Below are 23812 nucleotides of genomic sequence, written 5' to 3'. Positions count from 1 at the left end.
GAGGCAAGTGGATTTATCTTCCCTGCTAAACAACAAAACAAAAACAACAACATAGAAACCATCACAGACATTCTAATTGTTTCTACTACAAATATACAGATTACATACATTACAAACCATCAACTTTTAACCATTGAGCCCATTAAAAATGGTTTTCTGTAGTGTGTTCTGGGACACATTCCATTAGGATTTATTGGTTTTAACAAGCCACCAAAAGAAGACAACCAGCAGAGACCCACAGGACCCATTACAGTTTACATTAAAACCAGTAAAACAAATTCTGTGATGCTTTCTATTGTTTTGTCTTTTTTTTCAGCAGGGTTACATGAATAACTTAAGTGACAAATTTAATTTAGATTAATTAACCGAGAATGATTAAAAGACAACAACTTGTTTTAATTTCTGAGGATCTCTTATTCTTCCTTAAATTATTGTTAAATACCGAGTCATTATTATAAATCTTTTGAGATGGACGTCTTAGAAACAATGCAAAAACAGTGATGCACGAACAAGATAATCATAATAAATATCAAAATACCAATGTATGCCACTGTACTGACATTTTGACGACCATAGATAGCCGCAAAACCTGTTTCCATACTGGATTCAGCCTCAGTATGTGTCCATCCACAAAGATCTGAATGGAAATTATTGTAGCATCGTTGTAATACCAGCGCCATCTTCTGATCGAAGAAAGTGTAACTACTACATGAGAGAGTATATAGCCAAAATACTCCTCTCAGGACCTAAATATCGACCTTCCTCTAAGTTTAGGTCTGTCTCTAAACAAACACACATGAACTAGCCAATCAAGGTCTTTATTTTCACACGGAAATTAAAGAGGTTTTGTGTGGAACTAAACTCTTCTGCAGATGACTTGTCGGAGGAATGAGCATTCCTGAGGCAGTGTTTAATTGATTATTCTTCCTGTATCTTAGTTTACAAGAGTGTATTATGAGTCAGTTTGAATAGGTTTGGGGTAGATTTGGAGCCTGTAGACTATGACACACACACACATGCTGTTTACATCACAGTAAGGTCACACATTGATCATCTTGTTAATGTTTATCAAACCTGATTCCACGTCACATTCATCTCCTGGTATAAACGGATGCTAGACTCCATTTGAAATAAAACTGGTTATCCTGTGCATGACAGTGTCTCTAATGAGACAGAAAGATGTTGACTCTGATTTGGATTTTTCTGACCGCAAACATTTTGTGTGTCTCAGGGAAAAGTTTAGTTCATGTTCCCTGTGACGACAAGACAGTGGAGAAGTTGTCCCGACTGGCCGTCACGTACATAAACGAGGACAGACAAACAGAATAGAATCACAAACGTCCAGGCGCATCAACAGGTTGGTAAACAGTGCTGTCCTTTTCACCAGTGGAAAGGCAACCACACCATTCATAGATCTACTCATATTATTCGATTAATTGTTTTCAAAGCCACGCTATATGTATTTGTCATCTTTGCAAGAACCTGTTTATTTCATAGGTCCACTTTCCTGTGCTGTAGGGTCCAGCTGGAAAGGTCTATTATCTTGATTTAGATGTCCTTGAGACCAAGTGCCATGTCCTCAGTCCCAAATCATGGACGAAATGTGCTATTAGACCTTTCATGGAAACAGTAAGTCTTCAGCGTCTTGATTATTTGCTGCTACTGTACATCTTAAAGTTTGTATTTAATATATGGCCTCTGGTTGATAGTGTAGTAGTGTTGTTTACCTTTGTATAAAATTCCATCTGGTAAATTCACAAATATTGACCATGGGTTTAATATTAACCAGCAGAACATTTTACATTAACATTTTTCGCTGCATGCATCTCTATTATGACCACTTAACGGATGCAAATCTGGACTAAAATCTCTAGTTTGTTTAATCTATTATTGCACTTTAAAACCTGTGCGTTGCATTGTGAAAAAGAGGTGATGGTGGCGAAAAGTGACATCAGTATGGCTTTTTTAAAATGAGAAATATGAGAAAAACTCACATGGATAGTGATATATTATGACTAATCCAAATTCTAACTCATATTAATCCATGAAGTAACTCAGTGCAGATGTTTTACAGAATCTGGTTTTAATATGTCTAGAAAAGAGCAAGAAAAAAGGGTGTTTTAGGTTGGTTTATGGACAATTTATGTGTTTCCTGTGTTGTAGCAAATCTCTGGAAACTGTAACACCACAGTGTTCCACACACCAGAGGGCTTCTCTTACCTTTACAGCTATGACTGCACACTCGTACCAGGTCAACCAGTTACTTCCATTTCTTTCTGCATGCATTTTCAGAAGTTCCTTGCAAAATAGAAATCTCAAACTGTGAACCTTTTAGCTTATGTAAAACTACAATGGAGCTGCAACTAACAATAACTTTGATAATTAATCAGATGGGAATTTTTTTTAAATAACTTTAATAAACATAAATGTGCATTTCATGCATCTCAAATCCATTAAACAGCACACACGCATCAAAGCACATGACAGAGCAGGATATGCTAAACTATGCTTTTGTTTGAAGTATGTGTTTTGTCCATAGAAATGTGTCATTTACTTCTGGGAAGTGACATGACTCAAGTGCACAGCCATAATTAATCAATCATCAAAATCATTATCCATTATCTTTTATTATAGATTTCATGGATTAGGGTTAGGCCCTAAAGTGGAGGCTCAAACCTCCTAGTCTAATAATATTTCCAAGCCAAACAGTAAAATCATATTTCTGGCTGAAAGATGCTTATCATAATCTAATCATATTAGAAAACTGACCACATTAATAAAATGCAGGTATGTCTCAGATGTAATTTTATTTATTGCTTAATAGCGATTACCAATTCTGTTTAACAGCACACACTGGAAATAAGTCTTTGAATTTATTGACAAACAAGGTTTGATGTCTTGCTTTTGTCAAATAAACTTAACTAATTAAACTAATGCAATGCTTCACTCCTGTTTTATCAAATGCAACCTCCAATTTTTCTTTTATCTTACTCACTTAAAGAACTAATCTCTTTACTTTCCTTCCCCAAGACCCTCCAGAGAAGTTACGCTTGACGTGTCCAGACTGTCCTCTGCTGCTGCCGGTCGACAGTAATGAAGCCATCGCTGCAGCTCAGACATCCCTCCTTAAATACAACAGACAGAGCACACTTCCTGTTAGCCTGACTGTGAACACCATCACCAGAGCCTCCCATCAGGTCACAAAAGATGACAATTCATCAGTTTTTCACAATTTATTAAACTGTGTTGTCATTTAGGTTTGCCATGGTACCATACTACACCATAATACTGGGTTATATTGTGAAATTTACATGGGCCAACATTGTGAATGAAACTTACTTGACAGCGATAATTCCTGTATCAGTATCAGCCTTAAGTAATGTAAAGCATAGTCGGATGAAGAGCATCTTAGTTTTTTTGTGATATCTTAAGTGAACAAGCATGCCTACTTTTCATTTGGTTGCCAAAAGGGGCCATCATTTCAGAAGTGAGGGGGAATAGAAATGTAAAAAAAAGATTTAAGGTGAATTTTAAAGAATTTTAAGGTGTCCTTGTTACACGTTACATGTACATACTATTACAATAACAAAAAATTATGCATATTGCATGCAAGTAACCCTGACCCTAAGCATAATTACACTCTTGACTCTTGTGCTTTAGGGTCTAAGCTAATTAAACTTGGAACTGACCCACACCCTAAACTAGGGCTGGGCGATATATCAAACGCGATGATCATGCGCATCTCGTCAGTAAAGCCGGTTCCGTGATTAGCAATAAATCTCCATCACCTGCTTTCAGATGGAGCGGCATTTAATACACAGAGCCATAGATCACTGGCAAGCTATGCAGATGAATCACCTTCGATTATGAACGCGATATTGTGTAGTTTGTGTAGTTTGTCAGCCCACTTACAGGAGATTATTTACATTTATTCATTTAGCTGACGCTTTTATCCAAAGCGACTTACAATTGCCATATATTTCAGAGGTCGCACGCCTCTGGAGCAACTAGGGGTTAAGTGTCTTGCTCAGGGACACATTGGTGTCTCACAGTGGATTCGAACCCGGGTCTCTCACACCAAAGGCATGTGTCTTATCCACTGCACCATCACCACCCCATATTTGGAGCCTTAATTACCTTAAGCCTTACCTTAATTGGAGCCCAGTCTTTTACGAGTGATTAGCACCTCTCACGCAACAGCACATTTTGCATCCCTCACCCTTACACTCATCCTGAGTTCTTTTTTGCTTAGTGGTGAAAATTGTGAAGGCCAATAGATAAGTTTTCGGTTCAGAAGTTCACACATCTGATGGTTGTCCCCACGGTAGATGATGTCGGTTCGGTTTGTTTCAGCTTTTTTAGGGGTGGGGGGCTGGTAGAAGCTTGATGCCAGTCTCGACTCCCGACCCCCGAGATAAATTTTCCCCTTCATCTAAAAACATAGTTCCCCCTCGAGGGAAGTCACACTGTGTCGGTAACGACACTTTGGGGAATCCCCTCAGCGTAGCGCGTCTGAAGCATGAATGAAACTACATTTATTCATTTAGCTGACGCTTTTATCCAAAGCGACTTACAATTGCTATATATGTCAGAGGTCGCACGCCTCTGGAGCAACTAGGGGTTAAGTGTCTTGCTCAGGGACACATTGGTGTCTCACAGTGGATTCGAACCCGGGTCTCTCACACCAAAGGCATGTGTCTTATCCACTGCGCCATCACCACCCACATCCTGATTGGTGTTGCGTCATGACGTAACATGTGACGGCATACTCGGAAGATACAAGGGGAGTATGTATGGAGACCGGGGTACATCTTCAGGAATTTGTTAATATGAAAACTAAAAGGCAACTAACGACTATGAAAAGATGGCACACAACAGAGTCAGCTTTTTGCCCTTCAGCAAGCACTCTGTGTCATTGTTTGTCTTATTTGGTGTTGTTTGTCACAAGCAATATATATATTATCATGACAAGTGGACCGTTTAAGCGGTATGTGCATCCCTGCCCAAGGTTTTTAGTGCGTGGAGACACATATCAGCTGTGTGTTCATTGTTTGGCAGCACACCCGTGCAGCTCTCGAGGGAGCTGCCTGTGTGGACTGTGAAGCACTGCTGATCAGAGTGCTGCACTCTCACTTGGCTGTGTTTGATGAGGCTGGCCAGGCTTGCGGGTCCTGCATCCGCCAAGGTGGCGTGGCAGCTTAGATCGTGGGGCTCGCAGATGGATCTGTCAGAAGGGCTCGAGACAGCTGCGGCTCATTTTCAGTCCTCGTCAGACAGTCCCGATGTTCTCACTCCCCGTGTGGAAGCCTGCCCCGCAGCTTCTTCCACAAGGGAGGAGAACTCAATGTTTTAGTTGTCTGATTCTGAGGAATTAGATGTGGTCAGCATCAAGGCGGGTGAAATTGCAGAGAGTTGGTTGACGTGTTGAGTCATGCTGTGGCCAAACTTAATATTAACTGGCCACAAGAAAGGCAGGAAGTACAATTAAACTGGATGAGCGCTTCCTGAAGCACAGATCTCAGCCTCAATGCCGGGGTTTACCATTTTTTCCTGACTTACACAATGAGTTGTGTAAGTCATGGATTAAACCGTACTCTACATGACTGTCTAAACATCCTGTGTTGGATTATAGTAACATTTTAGGAGCTCGTGAGTAGGATTATGGGACGATGCCTTGGGTGGAAGAGGCTTTAGCCACTGCGGCACCAAGCACACACCACGAATTGCACTGAAAACAACTAACCGTAAGCCGAGACATCTAGACATCTGCGAAGACGAGACATCTAGAGGACCCAAGAGAGGGCACTTCCCACAGAGAACAGCCGGTGAAACGTTGGTGTTTCACCTTGAACAACCCTACAGCTGATGAGCTTCACCACGTTAAGGAGATACTCACGACGGACAGTTGTGAATTTGCTGTCGTGGGTAATGAAGTAGGTGACAGTGACACACTGCATCTTCAGGGATTCGTCAATATGAAAACTAAGAGGCGTCTAATGACTATGAAAACATGGCTGTCAGGACGTGCTCATTTCGAGGTGGCTAAAGGTACTTATCTGCAAAATGATGAATACTGTTCCAAGGAGGGTGATATTTACCTGCGCATCGGAGAGCCGTCAAGGGAGAGAGCCCGGAATGATCTTCAGAGAGCGATCGACGTGGCGAAAGCATCTTCAGGAAGTCTTCGCGCTGTGGCCGAAGCTTGTCCTGCTACTTATATCCAGTTTGCGTGACAACGTAAACGTCACACAGTTCAGAAAACCATGTGACTTTTAGACTTCCGTGATGGTACTGGTGGGTACATGGTAGTGGTACTTGATACCACTACCATGTATGACCCTGTTACTATGAAGTATAACTATTAAGAACAGACAATAAACATTTTACTTGCAGTACATAAGTGTCTTATTTTTTGTTGTACAGAGATTTAAAAAGAACCAATCATTTTCAAAGGGTTTTGTAAATTTCTTTGTCTTTACATGCTTAACAAACAAACACAAAATAGAGTCCAGTGAAAATCCCCCCCAGGCTAAGCACGAGCGAAGCGAGCCAATGGCGATCTCTGAGTTGAGAATCATAAATCTTATGTCCCCTAAGTCCACGTCAGATCCTGTTACGGAACAGGATGTAGTATTTGATGATCAGCTTGTAAGAGACACCGCCCCCCATGCTAGATTGCGGGGTAACCAGATTTTTAGTCCGTAATGTATGGGTGTTAAAAGTGCTATATAAATAAAGGTGATTTATATAGCACTTTTATTTATAAAGCACTTTTAACAATACAGATTGTGTCAAAGCACTTAACAGTATCAAATTGGAGGATAGAGTGTCAGTAATGTATAATAATAAGATTAGACACTCAATTTTCAGTTAAAGGTATTTCATTATTGAATTCAGTGATGTCATTGTCTAGCTCAGTTTAGTTTAAATAGTATCTGTGCAATCAAATGGATGATAATCGCTAGATATTATGTGTCCCCAACTGAGAAAGCCAGCGGCAAGGATCCAAAACTTCCTCTGTGACAGAATGGAGAAAAAAACCTTGGGAGAAACCAGGCTCATTCGGGGGGCCAGTTCTCCTCTGGCCAATGAGGCAGAGAGTCATGAGCTGCATTACTCCATAGGCCTGAATTAACGTTGGCGAACCCGTAGTTAGTGCTGGTGGTAGATTTGTACATTTCGATGCTGGGCCAGGGTGTGAAAACCCTAATATGAGGCCTGTTTGATATCCACATCCTTCTAGAATTGCAGCCTTTGTAGGGGTCAGTTGTAGACAGGGCCTAAAAATTTACCGGCCAAAGATTTTTCTTAATGAAACTCTTTTTGCAGAAACAGGCATTTATTACAACTACAATGACTAAACAAATGTTTTTAATTTGTCCTTTATTTTACTTACAAGAAAAAAAACAACAAACATATTTATTGATTTATCTTTTTATTTGTCCTAAAAACGTTGAGATTCTTGTCCTTTGCATGTTTTCAGCAAATGGAGGGGTCCATCGTGTTACGCCTGTTTCACACATACTCTGTTTGCAGTGCGTATGTGGTGCATATTTTTTTTCTGCACCCATGTTAACGGATTAGAGCAGGGCTACTCGATTAGCTTCATTTGAGGGCTGGATTATCGAACAGAAAATTAGAAATTAAATTGAAATTTTAAATCTATAAAAGGTTAACATAGGTTCAATCAATTTAAAAAGTAATCACACATTTCTCTGTAATTAATCGTTATTAATCGCATATTTATATTGTCATAATTTCACAATGAACCTCCAAATTAATGGAGAAACAACAGAAAGATAGTATATTTTAAATATGTTTTTAATGGCATCTTTTTACAGAGTAGCCTATTATTAATGATGCATTAATACCAATATTGCTACTGGTGTCTCTATTAAATGCATTTTCCCTCAATTTTCCCTATTAATTATAGCCATTCAACATTACAGTATAATTGAAAGCCATTATTTTTAACATTTAATAGGCTCTGAAATATTAAGTGATTTTAAAACAATCTTCACATAAACTATAAATTGTATATGCATAAACTAAACAGATTAATCTTTATTCAGCTACAAAAGTTATTCAGAGACTAGAGCAGTTGAGTGATTTTTCTTTTTCTTTTGTTTATATCAATGACAGACTTCAGCAGGTTTCACTTTAAAATCAGCGCTGTCTCTTTAAAACATGATGCGCATGACGTGGATCTGACACATTTCCTATTTTCTCCAAACTCTTTACAGTCATTTAAGACTTTATAGCTCATTTAATACTATGTTTATGAGGTAACTGGCCAACACCGCGTATTTTGAAATAATTGTGTGTGTTTTCGTCCGTTGAAGTGCTGGGGCTCGTTCTTCGTACGTCGCTAACTCAGTTAGCTGGATTTGATTGTTGACGATTTGGCATGATCTTGGATCGTTTGGTTCTTCGACGCTCATCCAGGACTTGCTGTCATAGCAACAGGTGCGCAAGCTTAAACCTGCTCGGGAGCAGGCTTATTTCATGTAAACAGGATTAGATCGCGGCTTTATAAGCGGAGGAGATAGGGAAGTCTGTCGCAACCATGTCTTGCCCGTTTTTACGAGAGCAACCTGTTGCGGAAGGTGCGAGGATAATTCGCAGAGCTTTTAGAATTAATCGCATTTTGCGACACAGACAGGATCCATTAGCACAGGGCGATAGTGTACTTTTTGAAAGATATCGTTTTTCACGTGAGGGTGTCATTTACATCATAAACTTGTTAGAACCTCATATTAAAAGTTCTAGCAGCTACTCGTCGGAGTCGGGCTTTAACCACAACACAAACTGTGTGCATCGCGTTGAGATTCTTTGCGAGTGGCACTTTCCTGTACACTATTGGGGATGCGGAGAACTTGGCCAAAAGTGCTGTCTGTCGTGCCATTCGTAAAGTTTACCTGGCGCTAAAGCAGTTTTTATGTGTTTTTGTAGTCTTTCCAAGCCACTTAAGACCCCAAGTTGTAAAACAGAGCTATTTCGCAATTGCAGGTACATTCTACTTGTTAATGAAGATCGTATGAATATGACCACACTAGTAAATATAAATCGATTGTCCCCCAGGCTTCCCTAATGTGATTGGTGCCATAGACTGCACACACATTCATATCAAGGCCCCACCAGGCCCCAATGAAGGGGATTTTGTGAACCGAAAGGGGGTTCACAGTATAAATGTGCAGGTGAGTTAAGTATCACAATTCTTAATATTTTATATTGGTAATATATACAATGTATTCCATAAGTATGCAGTTGATTGACTACAATGTCTTAGATGGTGTGTGACTCTGTGTCATATCACAAATGTGGAAGCCAAATGGCCAGGATCTGTGCATGACTCAATGATTTTCAGAGAGTCACAGTTATGCACATTATTTGAACGTGGTAAGGATATTAATGTCATGCTCACTGTATTACACACACACACTTATTGTGGGCCTAACAGAACTGCATTTTACCATTGTACAGGTGATTACGATGGGATCCTGGTTGGAGACAGGGGCTATGCCTGTAGGCAGTATTTTATGACTCCATTCCCTGACCCCAACCCTGGACCACAAACCAGTTACAATGCAGCTCTAGCCAGGACAAGGGCACGCATCGAAATGACCTTTGGGCAACTAAAGGGAAGATTTCAGTGTCTGAAAAGTCTGAGGGTTGCACCTGACAGGGCATGCGACATTGTCGCATGTGCTGTATTACACAACATTGCCACCATTAGAAAGGAGAGGACCCCTGTGGTGGAAGTGCAGCCTGATGATGACCTCCAGCCAGTGCACTTGGATCAACCTAGTGGCAGAGCTGCACGGGACAGGATTGTGGAACACCATTTTTGAGAATAATTTAATAAAAATTTAGACAAATAAAAAAAAAAGACAAGGCAAATATGGATTCAATGGTTTTTATTAGTTGTTCTTTGAGAAAAAAAAAACAAATTAGGGTCATCTTTTGCCTGCAAAGAGATATTGTTATGCAAGGTCAACAGTAGTGCTCTGAAATGTGAAATGTTTTAGTACTTACTCTGAAGTTCCTTTTGCAGCAACTCTATTTCTAGAGCAATTTTCTTCTTCATTAGCTCTTGGAGCTCCATTTCTCCCCTCAGTTTTTGTTTTTTTAAATGCAAATATTCAACCTTTTGCTGTAGGCTACGTTTATAGAGGGAACGGATGTCACCCTGTGCCATTTGCAGAGAAAATAAATTAGACTCAACCCATACAAAAAAAAAAAAAACTGAAAGTAAAAAAAGTCTGCACAGTCTGCCTCTGTGCAGACTCCTGCAACTCATATTGCGGTCAAAAATATAAAGGACATTAGTTGATAAGTTTATAGGGTATATTATATAGTGCATTTTTTTGTGTAGTCATGCACTTACAGGTACTTCCTCCAAAGGACACTCATCCGAGAGGGTCTCTTCACTGTCCTGTGCAATGAAAATAAATGGTATGACAAAGTGATACGGTGTCTCCACTATTGATATTGATTTCACTATTGAGAAAAAAAAAAAAAAAAAAAAAAAAACGACAAGTCCACTTACTGCACATGCTTCAGCCACCACTTGCATGGGAACAGGTAAAAGTGTGGGTGTGTTATGTAAAACTGCACAGAAATAGAGAAAGAAATAAAAATTCATTACAATGAGGTACACAGGACAAGAAACATAGAAACTTTTTAGTCCCCCCCCCCCCCCCCCCCCATTTACTCAAAGTAGGTTTAACTGCCTTCCTTTCATGCCAATGCAATTCAGCACTACTCAAGATTTACCAGTTGAAGGGTGTAGCTGACATTTTTGACATTACACCAAATGCAAGGTAGCTACCAATTATTTTACAGTAGCCTATACAAAGTGAATTAAAAACCTCTTTACCAGTAATGAAGGTGCTGCTGCTACTGCTTCCTGGCTGTGGGTCTAAGGAAGAGCTGCTCCCAGGGATGCCCTGAACATTGGGTCGGTTCACATTTAACTCAAGGGCCAGCTCTTCTGCCGGGGTGTGACGTGGGGGTGCAGGACCACCGCCTGTTTTTTTTTTGCTCTGCCTTTTTCCTAGTTGCTGATATAAACAAGCACATCATTTCACAGTCGTTTAAAACAAAAACAAAAAAGACTAAGAACAACATATGTAGTTAATTATTACCATTTTGTAGAATATTCTTGTATTTCACCTTTACTTGTTCACAATTTCTAGTGGGTCCTGTGGAGGCTCTAATATGAAAGATTAAAGATGAAATTGTTTAATGTACACTGTCATAACTGATTGAAAACCTCTAACACAATCACTACTTACGCATTTAATTTGTCTGCAACTTTTTGCCAGCCCTCTCTCCTGGCTTTTGCAGCCTTTGAGGTGTTCCCTGTCGTTTTTATTAAATGTTGGAACTCCCCATAGCCCTCCATCAAGAGTTCTTGTTCTGCCGCAGAGAAAAAGTGGGCGCGCTCTTTGGCCATTGTGGGCAACCAATAACAGCGTTGCTGATCAGTGTTTCTACTATCGATACATATCCCCTTTTAAACCAGCGCATGAACGCGCAGTTATCTCAGATAACTCAATCCAGCGATACTAATCGTCAACAACAGGTGTGTTCGAAGAACCCAATTAGCCGGATCATGATTAGCACGATGAAATCATCTCGGATGTCTCATTTGATCTCGGATGTTTTAAGCAACGTACGAAGAACGAGCCCCTGGTGCGCTGTCTGAAGCAGCTCTGTGTATGCATACAGCCAAACGTGCAGTGTGTCACAGATCTGCCAGGCTCTGCCACTACTCAATCACAGCGATCACTCTCACCTGAATTCTGATCACACTCACCTGCTCCTCATCATGTCCCTCATCACTGTTCACCATAAAGTCACACACCGCCCAGCACTTGATGTCCGGTCTCGTTCATCATGAAGGAGGACTGCTAAAGCTTCCACAGCCTTAGTAACTATTAGACCCTGTGTACTTACCTGCTAATCTACTTACCTTCGCTCTATGCTCCTAGGATCCTTGTTCCGTCTGCTCCAGCGATTCCCGAGTGTCTGCTCCTGGTTTGCGGTGTGTGCCTAATCGGATTGTTCCGTGTCTGCCGCTACTCCTGCAAGATAAGAAATTCAAGCTTAACCTCAAGCGTACCAGTCAAGATTCAGCAAGTTCTTCACTTACCTGCCATCGCCACTATCTGCCTTACTGTCGGTCAATAAACCTAACCATTACCATCTCTCTGTCTCTGTCCTGCTTCCGTAACACAGTGCAGCCTTTCAAACTACACTACACTGCACTGCACCATTTAGGCGGCGTATCCCAGCCAGGTATGTGGCGCCACATTCTCGGGTTATGAAGAATAAAGAAGAGAAAAGTTAATCTTCCGAAATGAAGCAGTATTATCTTCTCTGGCAAAGTTAACCATCTAGGGACAAGCTGGAACTGCTCTGACCTTATCAGCCCGTTTTTATCTATTATTTGATTCGCTCTTGTCGCTTATGAACAGCTAATCACGATGAGCTCGTCTTCAGAAAAGAAACAGTGAATCTCTTTAAAAACTGGTTGTTGTTTTCACTACAGTGCATTGTTATATTTTGTAAAAGTTATAACCCACCAACTGGCGACTGACCCTGTCACATCTACTCACCAACGCTGATTTTTACTCTCATTTCTGTTGTTTTCTCTGTTTATGGGGACGTTGTTAAATTCGGGCCACAGTTGAACAACGACTTTTTTGATTTTATAATAGTCCCAGTATCCTTTTGGATATGAGATGTCTGAGAGTTGAAATGATATCCTGGATGATAACCCGGAAGTGATGTTCCATGTCAGGTGATCGTGCTTCATAGCCCGTAGACAGAAGTAGGAGTGTCGTATCCTGCTGCGTCATCGTCTGATGTACTTCCGCTGGAAATTACGTCTAGGGCCGTAATAACGTCGGCGTCTCTGCCTGTGAGTGGAAGGAGCAAACAATTAGCGCATGCGTATAAAATCCAAGCGTGCCGCAGTGGCATCCAGTGACCTCTCTCCTGACACTGCATCGTCCCTTAAAGCCCCGGTACGGGCAGGGCTTATATGGCAGCTGGTCATGCTGGTGCATGCTTGCATACAATGGTGCATACCAGGCTGGTTTTTTAAAGGATTTAGATGAGGGCAAGGGACCAACTCCGAGTGATTTAGCGGAGTTGCGTAGAGCCGCAGATTTGTCTCTCCGTGTTACCAAAGAGATGGCCGAATAAGCTGTCTATGGCTTTTAAGCAGTACCTACCTCGCTGCTCTAAATCGTTCCAATATCGGGTTCTTCCGTTTGGCCTAGCTCTTTCCCCTCTCCCACTTTCACCAAGTGCATGGATGCAGCTCTAGCACCACAGAGGCTTCAGGGCATGGAGATGTGTACATGAGACCCCTACAGTGGTGGTTGAAAACCAAGGGGTTTTCCTCGAGAGGGAATCCGTTCTGTGAGATCAAGGTCACGCGCCGATGCCTTCGTGTCCTGTCCATATGGAAGAGACCTTGGTTTCTGTCCCAAGGCCCAGTATTGGGAGTGTCATGTCGCCAAAAAGTCGTTTTGACAGACTCATCCCTTATGGGTTGGGGCGGGGTCATGGACGGCCGCTTTGCGAAAGGTCTGTGGCAGGACCAGCATTCCTCATGGCACATAAATTGTCTGGAAATGCTAGCGTTCTACAAGGCTCTGTGGAGCTTTCTCCCAGATCTCAGCGGTCACCATGTCCTAATACAAGCAGACAATATGTCAGTGGTCTCGTATTTGATCCATAAGGGGGGTCTGAGGTCACACCTTCTGTGCAGACTAGCGCATTAGATCCTCCTGTGGTCCAAGGGGAAACTGTCATCTCTCCTGTCGAGGCAGGGGTTGAGGCCCAGGGAATGGAGACTTCACCCTCAGGTGGTGAAGTCGATATGCGAGAGGTTCAACCCAGTGGAAGTGGATTTGTTCACATCTCGAGAGAAGACCCACTGTCCACTGTGGTTTTCTCTCACACATCCAGCCCCGCTGAGGTTGGACGCCATGGACGCCAGTCATGGCCGAGGCTATGCCTGTTCACTTTCCCCCGATCGCTCTGCTCCCAGGAGTTCTGGAGGAGAGGGTCCAGAAAGAGGGTGTCAGTCTATTGCTGGTAGCCCCGTTCTGGCCGGCCCGGGTATGGTTCTCAGACATCATGTCACTCCTGGCAGGCCAGCCGTGGCAGAAACCTCTGAGGAGGGATCTGCTGTCTCAGGCAGGGGGCACGATTTTTCCCCCTCGGCCAGAGCTGTGGAAACTGTGGGTCTGGCCCCTGAGGGGGCTCAATACCTAGAGGCTGGCTAGTCGGCTGGAGTGATCGAGACCATACTCAGTTCTAGGGCTCTCTTCAGAAGGAGATTGTATGGCCTTAAGTGGAATGTGTTTTCCATGTGGTGTAGAGAACATGGGTTGGACCCAGTTAACTGCCCGGGGGCGTTAACTGGAGTTCCTCCAAGATCGCTTCTCTGCTGGTCTTACCCCGTCTACACTATAGGTGTACGTGGCTGCCATTGCGGCTTTCCACGCGCCTTTAGATGTTGGGCCTCTGGGGAGGCACCATCTGGTCGTGTGTTTCCTCCATGGTGCATGCAGGATGAGGCCTGCGGCTCGTTCCAGAGTCCCAACTTGGAATCTGGCTGTGGTCCTTGAAGGGCTGTCACTTGCCCCCTTCGAACCTCTCGAGTCAGCTACGGCAAAGAACCTGACCTTTCAGATGGTCTTCCTCCTAACGATTACTTCACTCAAGAGAGTGGGGGATCTCCATGCCTTGGCTATATTGCCAACTTGCCTGGAGTTTGCCCCTTTGTTAAGGCCATTTTACACCATAGGCCTGGCTATGTGCCCAAGGTGCCATCTAATGTAAGGTGCCATCTAATGTGGCACGGCCGGTGGTTCTTTTCAGGACTTCCATCCTCCGCCTCATGTGTCCACGGAAGAAGAGAGGCTTCATCTGCTCTGCCTTGTCAGAACATTGAACATTTTTGTTTAGAAGTCTTCTCACTGGAGGAGGTTGGAACACTTGTTGGTGTGCTTTGGATCACTCAAGAATGGACTTCCTGCTTCCAAGCAGACAATTAGAAATTGTATTATTCAGGCTATTGCCTTGGCCTATCAGGTCTATCATTTGCCTTCACCTGTGGCCTTGAGGGCCCACTCTACTAGAGGCATGGCATCCTCTAGGGCCCTCCTTTCATGAGTCCCGTTGCAGGAGATCTGCGAGGCGGCTGGGTGGTTCACCCCACATACTTTCATCAGGTTTTATAGCCCTCCATGCCGGGTGCACGAGTGCTCTCGTCCTAAGTTGTGCCTGGTTCAGCTTCACACTAGGACAGACATGTTTCAGTGTGGCATAGTGGGTATCCGGTCCTCAAAGTGTCGTTACCGATGAAGTGTAATTTCCCTCAAGGGGGAACGTCTAGGGTTACGATCGTAACCCTTGTTGCCCGAGAAAGGGAATGAGACACTGCGTCTCTTTGCCACTTCTCCATGCCTAGGAGCGGCTTGCTTTGTTGCAAAAGCTGACTCTGTTGTGTGCCGGCATACCTTTGTATCTTCCGAGTATGCTGTCACATGTTATGTCATGACGCAACACCAATCAGGATATAATTTGTGCTTCAGATGTGCTACGCTGACGGAATTCCCCAAAGTGTCGTTACCGACGCAGTGTCTCATTCCCTTTCTCGGGGAACAAGGGATACAGTCGTAATCTGAGATGTTTTTGGCAAGCAAAGAAATTTTTAAAACAAGGATGATCAGTTAAAAATGGTCTAGATTCCAACAATGAAATTAACAATAAGTCACACACCAAGGCTTGATCACCCTGGGCATGGCCGCCTCAGAGGAAAGTATTTAGTGTTTAAAGAGAAGAAACACCTGATGATCCTGAGGTACACTAGTGATGAGGTGTCTTTCCCCCAGGCCAAAGGGTTTTTTGGGGGACTAGGAATGGCCACCAATACCTGAAAATGACACAAAGCTACTTAACCCTCATAGGCATGGGGATAATAAAGAAAGCATACTCAACCCTCCTATGGCAAGGTTTAACCCTGAAACTTACTCGTCTCCTAAGCATAATTACACTGTCAACTAGGGTCTAAGCTGATTTAACCTGGAACCAAACCACGCCCTAAACCTGCCCCTCATAGATTTGGCGAAGTAGTGGGAACCGAACCCTAACTGACTCACGGCCTAAGCTTACCCCTTACAGCTCTAAGGGTGGTGGAGTTTGGCCTGGGGCAGACTCAGGTCCTAGCCATATCTCTCACAGTCCTAGGAATAATAAGATTGTTTCAGTTCTTGTCCTTTGATGGAATGAGATGCTGGATCAGGATTATCGGGTTGTGACCTTTTCAGGTTGTGGTTTGGTTTGCTGGTCTGGAACAAGTTCATTCATGTATTTCACATTCCCAAGGCTGGTTGGGTCTAAATCTAGCCCTGAACCGACCCACACCCTAAACTTAACCTTCGTAGATGCATAGCTTGAAACCTAGTCTTTCCAAACGACAGGTCCAGGACGGTGTGTCCAGCACCAAGCACCAGGACAAAGCACCAGGTCCAGAAGGTGTGTCACCAGCCTGCCTAAAATTCTGTGCTGATCAGCTGGCCCCCATCTTCACACAGATCTTCAATAGATCACTGGAGCTGTGTGAAGTCCCCTCATGCTTCAAACGCTCCACCATCATGCCCGTCCCAAAGAAACCCAAAATTACTGGACTTAATGACTACAGACCTGTGGCCCTAACGTCTGTAGCCATGAAATCATTTGAAAGACTGGTTTTGGCTTATCTGAAGGACATCACTGGATCCTTACTGGACCCCCTGCAGTTTGCCTACAGAGCAAAAAGGTCTGTGGATGATGCAGTCAACATGGGACTGCACTTCATGCTGCAGCATCTGGACAGACCAGGGACTTATGTGAGGATCCTGTTTGTGGACTTCAGCTCTGCTTTTAACACCATCATCACGGAAACCCTTCAAAATAAACTAACCCAGCTCTCCGTCCCCACCTCTGTCTGCCAGTGGATCAACAGCTTCCTGACAGACAGACAGCAGCTAGTAAAGCTTGGTAAATTCACATCCAGCACCTGCACCATCAGCACTGGAGCTCCTCAGGGCTGCGTTCTCTCCCCACTGCTCTTCTCCCTCTACACCAACGACTGCACTTCTAAAGACCCCTCTGTCAAGCTCCTGAAGTTTGCAGACAACACCACACTGATCGGCCTCATCCAGGATGGTGACGAGTCTGCTTACAGACAGGAGGTTAAGGAGCTGGCTGTCTGGTGCAGTCTCAACAACCTGGAGCTTAACACGCTCAAAACTGTGGAGATGATTGTGGACTTCAGGAGAAACCCCCCTGCTCTCCCCCCACTCACCATCATGAAGAGCACTGTGACTGCAGTGGAGTCATTCAGATTCCTGGGCACCACCATCTCTCAGGACCTGAAGTGGGATATTCACATTGACTCCATTGTCAGGAAGGCCCAGCAGAGGTTGTACTTTCTTCGCCAGCTGAGGAAGTTCAACCTGCCACAGGACTTACTGAAACTGTTCTACTCCGCCATCATTGAATCCATCCTCTGCACTTCAATAACTGTCTGGTTCAGCTCAGCTACCAAATCTGACCTCAGAAGACTATGGAGGGTAGTCCGGACTGCTGAGCGAATCATTGGTACAACCCTCCTCACTCTCCAAGAACTGTACTCATCCAGAGTGAGCAAAAGGGCTGGTAAAATCACTCTGGACCCCTCACATCCAGCACACTCCCTCCTTGAACTGTTACCGTCTGGTCGACGCTACAGAGCTCTGTGCACCAGAACAACCAGACACAGGAACAGTTTCTTCCCTCAGTCAATACATCTCATGAACACTCAACAATAAACATGGAACACACAACTATAATACATTATTCATTCACCACACTCACTTATTTCACTTTTTATTTTTCTAATTTCTAATTTGCACATACTTGACCTGTACATACATAGTTGTCTATATTATATATTATGTTTTTTTTTTTTTGCTGCTTTGTACATTGGTTATTGCTATTTGTTGTTATTTTGTTTTTATAATAAAGCTCATTCTCTCATTCTCTCATTCTCAAACCTTGTGCCAATGCCCAGATGGTCTACTCTATTAGACAAGAGAAAGTCACAGCAGATATTGTATGGTCTACCTTGGTGTTGGGTTAAAGTGAGCCACAGCCATATAAACCCATATCACCCTGCAGCCCAAGATCGGTTGACAACTGAAACTAAGCAGGGTTGAGCCTGGTCAGTACCTGGATGGGAGACCTCTGGTGAAAGCTCGGATGCTGTTGGAAGAAGCGTTAGTGAGGCCAGCAGGGGGGTGAGACGTTAAATCGAGGTCCTGACTCCCTGTGGTCATTAAAAATCCCAGGGCACTTCTTGTAAAGAGTAGGTGTTGGGTGCTGCCCCTTTAAGAACGTTGTTTCAATAGGCCCATGTGATTGTTAGAAAAAAAAAGCACTGATAGAAAAAGGCCATGTTGTTCTCGTGTTGAAGCTTGCTGAAGTTCTATAACAATTCCAGATTGAATTTATAACTTAAACTATATTCCCAGCGTGGTGAGTAATTCTTGTTTTAGGTGTATAGATAATTTTCTGAGGTATTGCTATGTAGATTGCTATTTGCGATTAGCGCCATAGCGCCTAAACGGTTAATATATACGCTTGTGTTTGCTGTTTGTGTAGACATATGTTGTTTATTATGCTGTTTAAATATTCGTACAATATGTTGCATTTAGTTAGTAAACAAAGTTTAACGCTTTGACACGAGAGGTTGTTCTAGAAATCCGTATATCACATGTGATAATGCTTAATTGTGATATGTGAAATATTACTAAATGCTAATTGTGAACTGTTTTGTTTTTACAGTTTGACCACACACACACACAAACACACACACGTATGCATGTATAAATGTATACAAATTCTAAACTACAAGTAAACAACAACAATGACCAAAATGTATACAGTGTGAGTTCTGCACTAATGGAATAAAGGACAAAATCAAGTTCCAAGTTAATGTTATCATTTTATGGGTAACAGTAGGGGTGTAACCCCGGTGTCCTGGCCAAATTCCCTCTACTGGCCTTTGTCAATCATGGCCTCCTAATAATCCCCAAACACTTGATTGCCTCTATGACTCTCTCTCCTCTCCACCTGTAGCTGGTGTGTGGTGAGCGCACTGGCACTGTTGTACTGTGGCTGCCGTCGCATCATCCAAGTGGATGCTGCACACTGGTGGTTGTTGAGGAGAGACCCCCCCCCCCCCACATGATTGTAAAGTGCTTTGGGTGTACAGCAATACACAATAAAGCGCTATATAAATGCATCATTAATTCATTCATTCATTCTGTTACGAACGAGACTCCGGTGTTACCTTCTTCTTGCCACCAGAGGGAACTGTCACCCGAATTCTGATCTCATCTACCCGGACTCAGTTTCCCATGATCCCACATACCTGGGCCAAGCACTCCACCACACTTGTTCCTCATCATCACACACACATATAAGCAGCACTCACACTCAGATCGATGTGAAGTCTTGATTTGCCCTGGCTATCATCACTGAGCGTTCTTTACCGTGTTTGTTTTTCTGGTTTTGACTCTGTTGCCTATTGAACTAGTGATTGTTCTCTGCCTGCCTCGACTTGAATCTTGTATCATTGAACTCTTGCCGCCTGCTCTGACCTTTGCTTGCCCCACGACTCTGTTTCAGCCTAGCCTCCTCCAGAACTGTTTGCCGGTATATTGACCTTGTCTGTTGTTTTTCTCAATAAAGCTGCATATGGATCCTACTCTGCCTGACGTCTCGTCACAGAAAACTTCGCCACCATACGATCCAGCAGCGATTATGCAACTGTCAACCGAGCTCTCTACTCAGGCGTCTCAACTCGCTATGCACCAGCATCAACTCAGCCATCTTACCACAGCTCATTAGCGCGGTACAAGGACTCCGTCTCTCCCAGCCTGAAGCAGCCGCTCAGTCACCACCAGCGGTTTCCACGAGCCCACCACCGGTACCCGCACCATCCGTTAATCCCCGCCTTGCTCTCCCTGAGAAGTTTAGTGGCGAACCATCTAAATGCAAGGGATTTCTGATGCAATGCACTCTGTTCGTTGAACAGCAGCCCACTCTGTATCCTACTGATTCCAGCCGTGTTGCATTCGTCTGCTCGCTGTTTTCCGGAAAGGCATTGGACTGGGCTACGGCTCTCTGGAGGGATGATGGATCAGCCTTCCCCACCTTTAACCTGTTAACCTTCACCCCCATTTGTGGCCTCGCAGGTGAAAATAACCTACCTAAATTAAAATGGTAACAGTTTGTGACAAAGTGTGCTTACACAAACAAATTAGGTATCTTTGGAAATAAGAGACTCTGGGCTTTACTATCTATCATCCAGAGTTGATAATGTTCAAAAAGATAAAAAGTTATAGGCACTGACGTGCCTTGAAAAATATTTTTCCACACTGAATGTTTTTTTTATTTCATATACAAATACATGAAATAAGTCCTCGAGCAATCCAGAAAAGTAATGGATCGAAAGCCATGTGTCTCATGAGTTCATATTTCAAATTTGAAGAAGATACCATGAAAAATGAGATTCCTGCAATATTTTTTCTGAAACTATTTATAGTCCCCCCCACCCCCCTGTTTGAGGAAAAATAACCACCAAATGGATTGCAGAATTATACAAGCTATTTTAGTCATTATACATGCTCCTGCATAGTTTTTCAATTATAAAATAATAGACAGATTTATTTGAGCACTAAAAAATAAAAAAATTATTATTTGAGTAATAAAAAAGGAAAAAAAAATAGAAAAAAAAATGCTTTGTATATAGTATGTATACTGAAGTATTCTTCGTTATTCGTTATTACAATGATAAATATCACTGCCAGACGTGAAGTGATATTGCCAGACATGGTCATAGAGTCAGTAAACACACGCTGATGTGCTTCCATTCAGATGATAATCATACAGATGGGCCATATAATCAATAATAGCTGATCAATGAATCACAATGATAGCCGTCATAGAGTCGCTAATAAACACGCTGATGTGCGTCCATACATATTATAATCATGCAGACACGGCCACATTCCCCACACAATACACACACACACATATGAAAAATGTAGAAGAAAAAAAAAAACAGCTTTTTATGGATAAAGCAGATCGCTAAGTTACGCCCCGCTCAGATGACAGTTGCGTCACTGCCGGCAGGAGGGAGCGCCAAATTCAAATAATCTATATTCCGCTTTTCTGAGACTTTTTTTTCCGTAGACGGTCTCATTATGTTTGTAAAACCGTATGCTGCAACACCGTGTTGTTTTTTTACCACCAAGACGCTGTTTTTGAGCGTAATTTATTCCATAACGGACGCGAACAATAACTCTCTGAAGAAATGAAACGTAAACAAAGGAATATTCATCCTTATTACAACGTTATTGTTTCGCTGGACTAAAAGTGCTCGCTGGGATGTTGTTCTGTGGACCCTTACCTCTCTAACTAAACTGGGATTTCAGCAGTGGACGCGTTTGTGGTTCGTTATTACAATGATAAAGGTATGTACTGCTTTTTTACTCTGCGTGTTTGGATGTGTACTGCTTACACAAATGTAGCAAATACATTCCTTATAAGCTTTCCATCGAAAAACAGCGATCTGTCGTCGATGCTTGAGGCTTAGACCCTCAGAATGATATATAGTTTGTCAAGATTAACTTTGTCCCGTTTCATTTATTCTATTAGAAAACAATGACACATGCAAACAAAGAGCGTTCAGTGCGACGTCGCTCTGGTGAACGGTAACAGGTTAACGCCTTCCTCTGGGACTTCAGGGAGGTGTTCGAACACTCCGCTGAGGGCAAGAGTGCAGGAGAACAACTATTAACTCTCTGTCAGGGAAGGAGATCAGCCGCGGAGTACGCCCTATCATTCAGAACATTAGCAGCTCAAACGACGTGGGTGGAGGATACTCTCAAACTCCTTTTCAGGAAGGGATTGAATGCTGAACTGCAATCCGAGCTGGCGTGCCGCAACTCACAATCCACAAATCTCCTGGAGAGAGGGGCAGATCACGGAATGGGGGCCAACATGCCAGGAGCACTGTCTGCTGAAAGTATCCAAACCTTCCGCATCACCAGAACCGAACACGGAAATCCCAGACTTACCGCCCGAGTACGCAGATCTTGCGGAGGCTTTCAGCAAGGGGAGAGCCACACAACTCCCTAATCACAGATCTGTAGACTGTGCCATTGACCTCATTCCTGGTACCACTCCATCCAAGGGTAGGATTTTTCCGCTCTCTCAGCCAGAGACCACAGCCATGAAGCAGTATATTAAAGAGGAATTGGCCAAGGAATTCATTAGACCCTTGATATCACCTGCATCGGCGGGCTTCTTCTTCGTGAAAAAGAAAGATGGAGGTTTGCGGCCGTGCATCGATTAACGAGGTCTCAACGACAACTCCATCAAGTTTCGTTACCCATTGCCACTAGTTCCTGCTGCCCTCGAACAACTGCGTCAAGCCAAGTTCTACACCAAGCTAGACCTCCGCAACACTTATAATCCCATCCGAATGCGAGAGGGAGATGACTGGAAGACGGCATTTTCCACCACTAGTGGGCACTATGAATATCTGGTTATGCCGTTCGGCCTTGCAAACAATCCCTCAGTCTTCCAGTCATTCATGAACGACATCTTTCGGGACATGCTCGACAAGTGGGTGATCATCTACATCGATGACATCCTGATCTATTCCAACACCATCGAGGAACACGTTCAACACGTTCGGGCAGTCCTTAAACGTTTGACTCAGCACCAACTCCACGCCAAGCTGGAGAAATGCGAATTTCACCAGACGAGCACATCATTCCTGGGTTACATAATCAATCAAGAGGGGGTGGCAATGGATGAAAGAAAGGTGAAAGCAGTACTGGATTGGCCACAACCTAAGTCGGTAAAGGAGATGCAACGTTTCTTGGGTTTCGCCAACTTCTACCGCCGTTTCATTAGGGGTTTCAGCACTATCGCAGCACCACTAACCACCATGACCAAACGTAACACCGCCAAACTACAATGGTCTCAAAAAGCTCTCTGTGCCTTCCAGGACCTTAAGACCCGCTTCACATCTGCTCCCATTCTTAAGCACCCAGACCCCGATCGCCCCTTCATCGTCGAGGTCGACGCCTCTAACTCAGGAGTAGGGGCAATCCCCTCGCAACGACATGGTGAGCCTTCCAAGATGTTTCCCTGTGCTTTCTTTTCTCGCAAGTTGTCTGAGGCTGAAAGAAACTATGATGTGGGCAATCGTGAACTCTTGGCCATGAAGTTCGCTCTGGAAGAATGGCGTCACTGGTTGGAGGGCGCTACTCACCCATTTGTGATACTAACAGACCACAAGAACCTCGAGTATCTACGTTCTGCCAAGCGACTCAACCCACGGCAAGCTAGGTGGGCTTTATTCTTCACAAGATTTCGATTCACGGTCACTTGAGGCTGGGCACCAAGAACACAAAGGCTGACACTCTCTCACGTCAAACGGAAAGTAGCATCCAATCTGGTTCCGGTGAGAACATTCTGCCCACCAAATTACTAGTGGCTCCCGTACAATGGGACATAATGACCGAAATTGAGCAGATGAACCAACAGAGTCAGCCCCCCACTGAATCCCCCGCTAATCTCACTTTCGTTCCTGAACCTCTTCGACAAAGAGTGCTCACTCAGGTACATTCCACACCCAGCTCCGGTCACCCTGGCATAACCGCTACTGAACATCTGCTTAGAA

The 23812-nt window shown here is 43.5% G+C and overlaps 2 protein-coding genes across 2 annotated transcripts in view; both read left to right on the top strand.

Annotated features, from left to right (window-relative positions):
- rbbp9 (retinoblastoma binding protein 9) overlaps nt 1–23812 on the top strand; it is a 211477-nt gene that overhangs the window by 94757 nt on the left and 92908 nt on the right. The window lies entirely within an intron of this gene.
- Nucleotides 1180–23812, top strand: part of LOC306875298 (fetuin-B) — a gene marked incomplete at both ends in the record, with an annotated part of 38571 nt that continues 15938 nt past the window's right edge. Inside the window, 5 exon segments of the mRNA XM_079425766.1 lie at nt 1180–1322; nt 1324–1357; nt 1519–1629; nt 2164–2251; nt 3031–3197. Of these exon segments, the coding sequence (XP_079281892.1) occupies nt 1180–1322; nt 1324–1357; nt 1519–1629; nt 2164–2251; nt 3031–3197 (543 nt within the window).

The sequence above is a fragment of the Barbus barbus genome (genome assembly GCF_936440315.1).
Source record: "Barbus barbus genome assembly, chromosome: 9".
Taxonomy (NCBI): domain Eukaryota; kingdom Metazoa; phylum Chordata; class Actinopteri; order Cypriniformes; family Cyprinidae; genus Barbus; species Barbus barbus.
The sequence above is the reverse complement of the archived record's forward strand: the minus strand, read 5'-3'. Positions and strand labels throughout refer to the sequence as shown.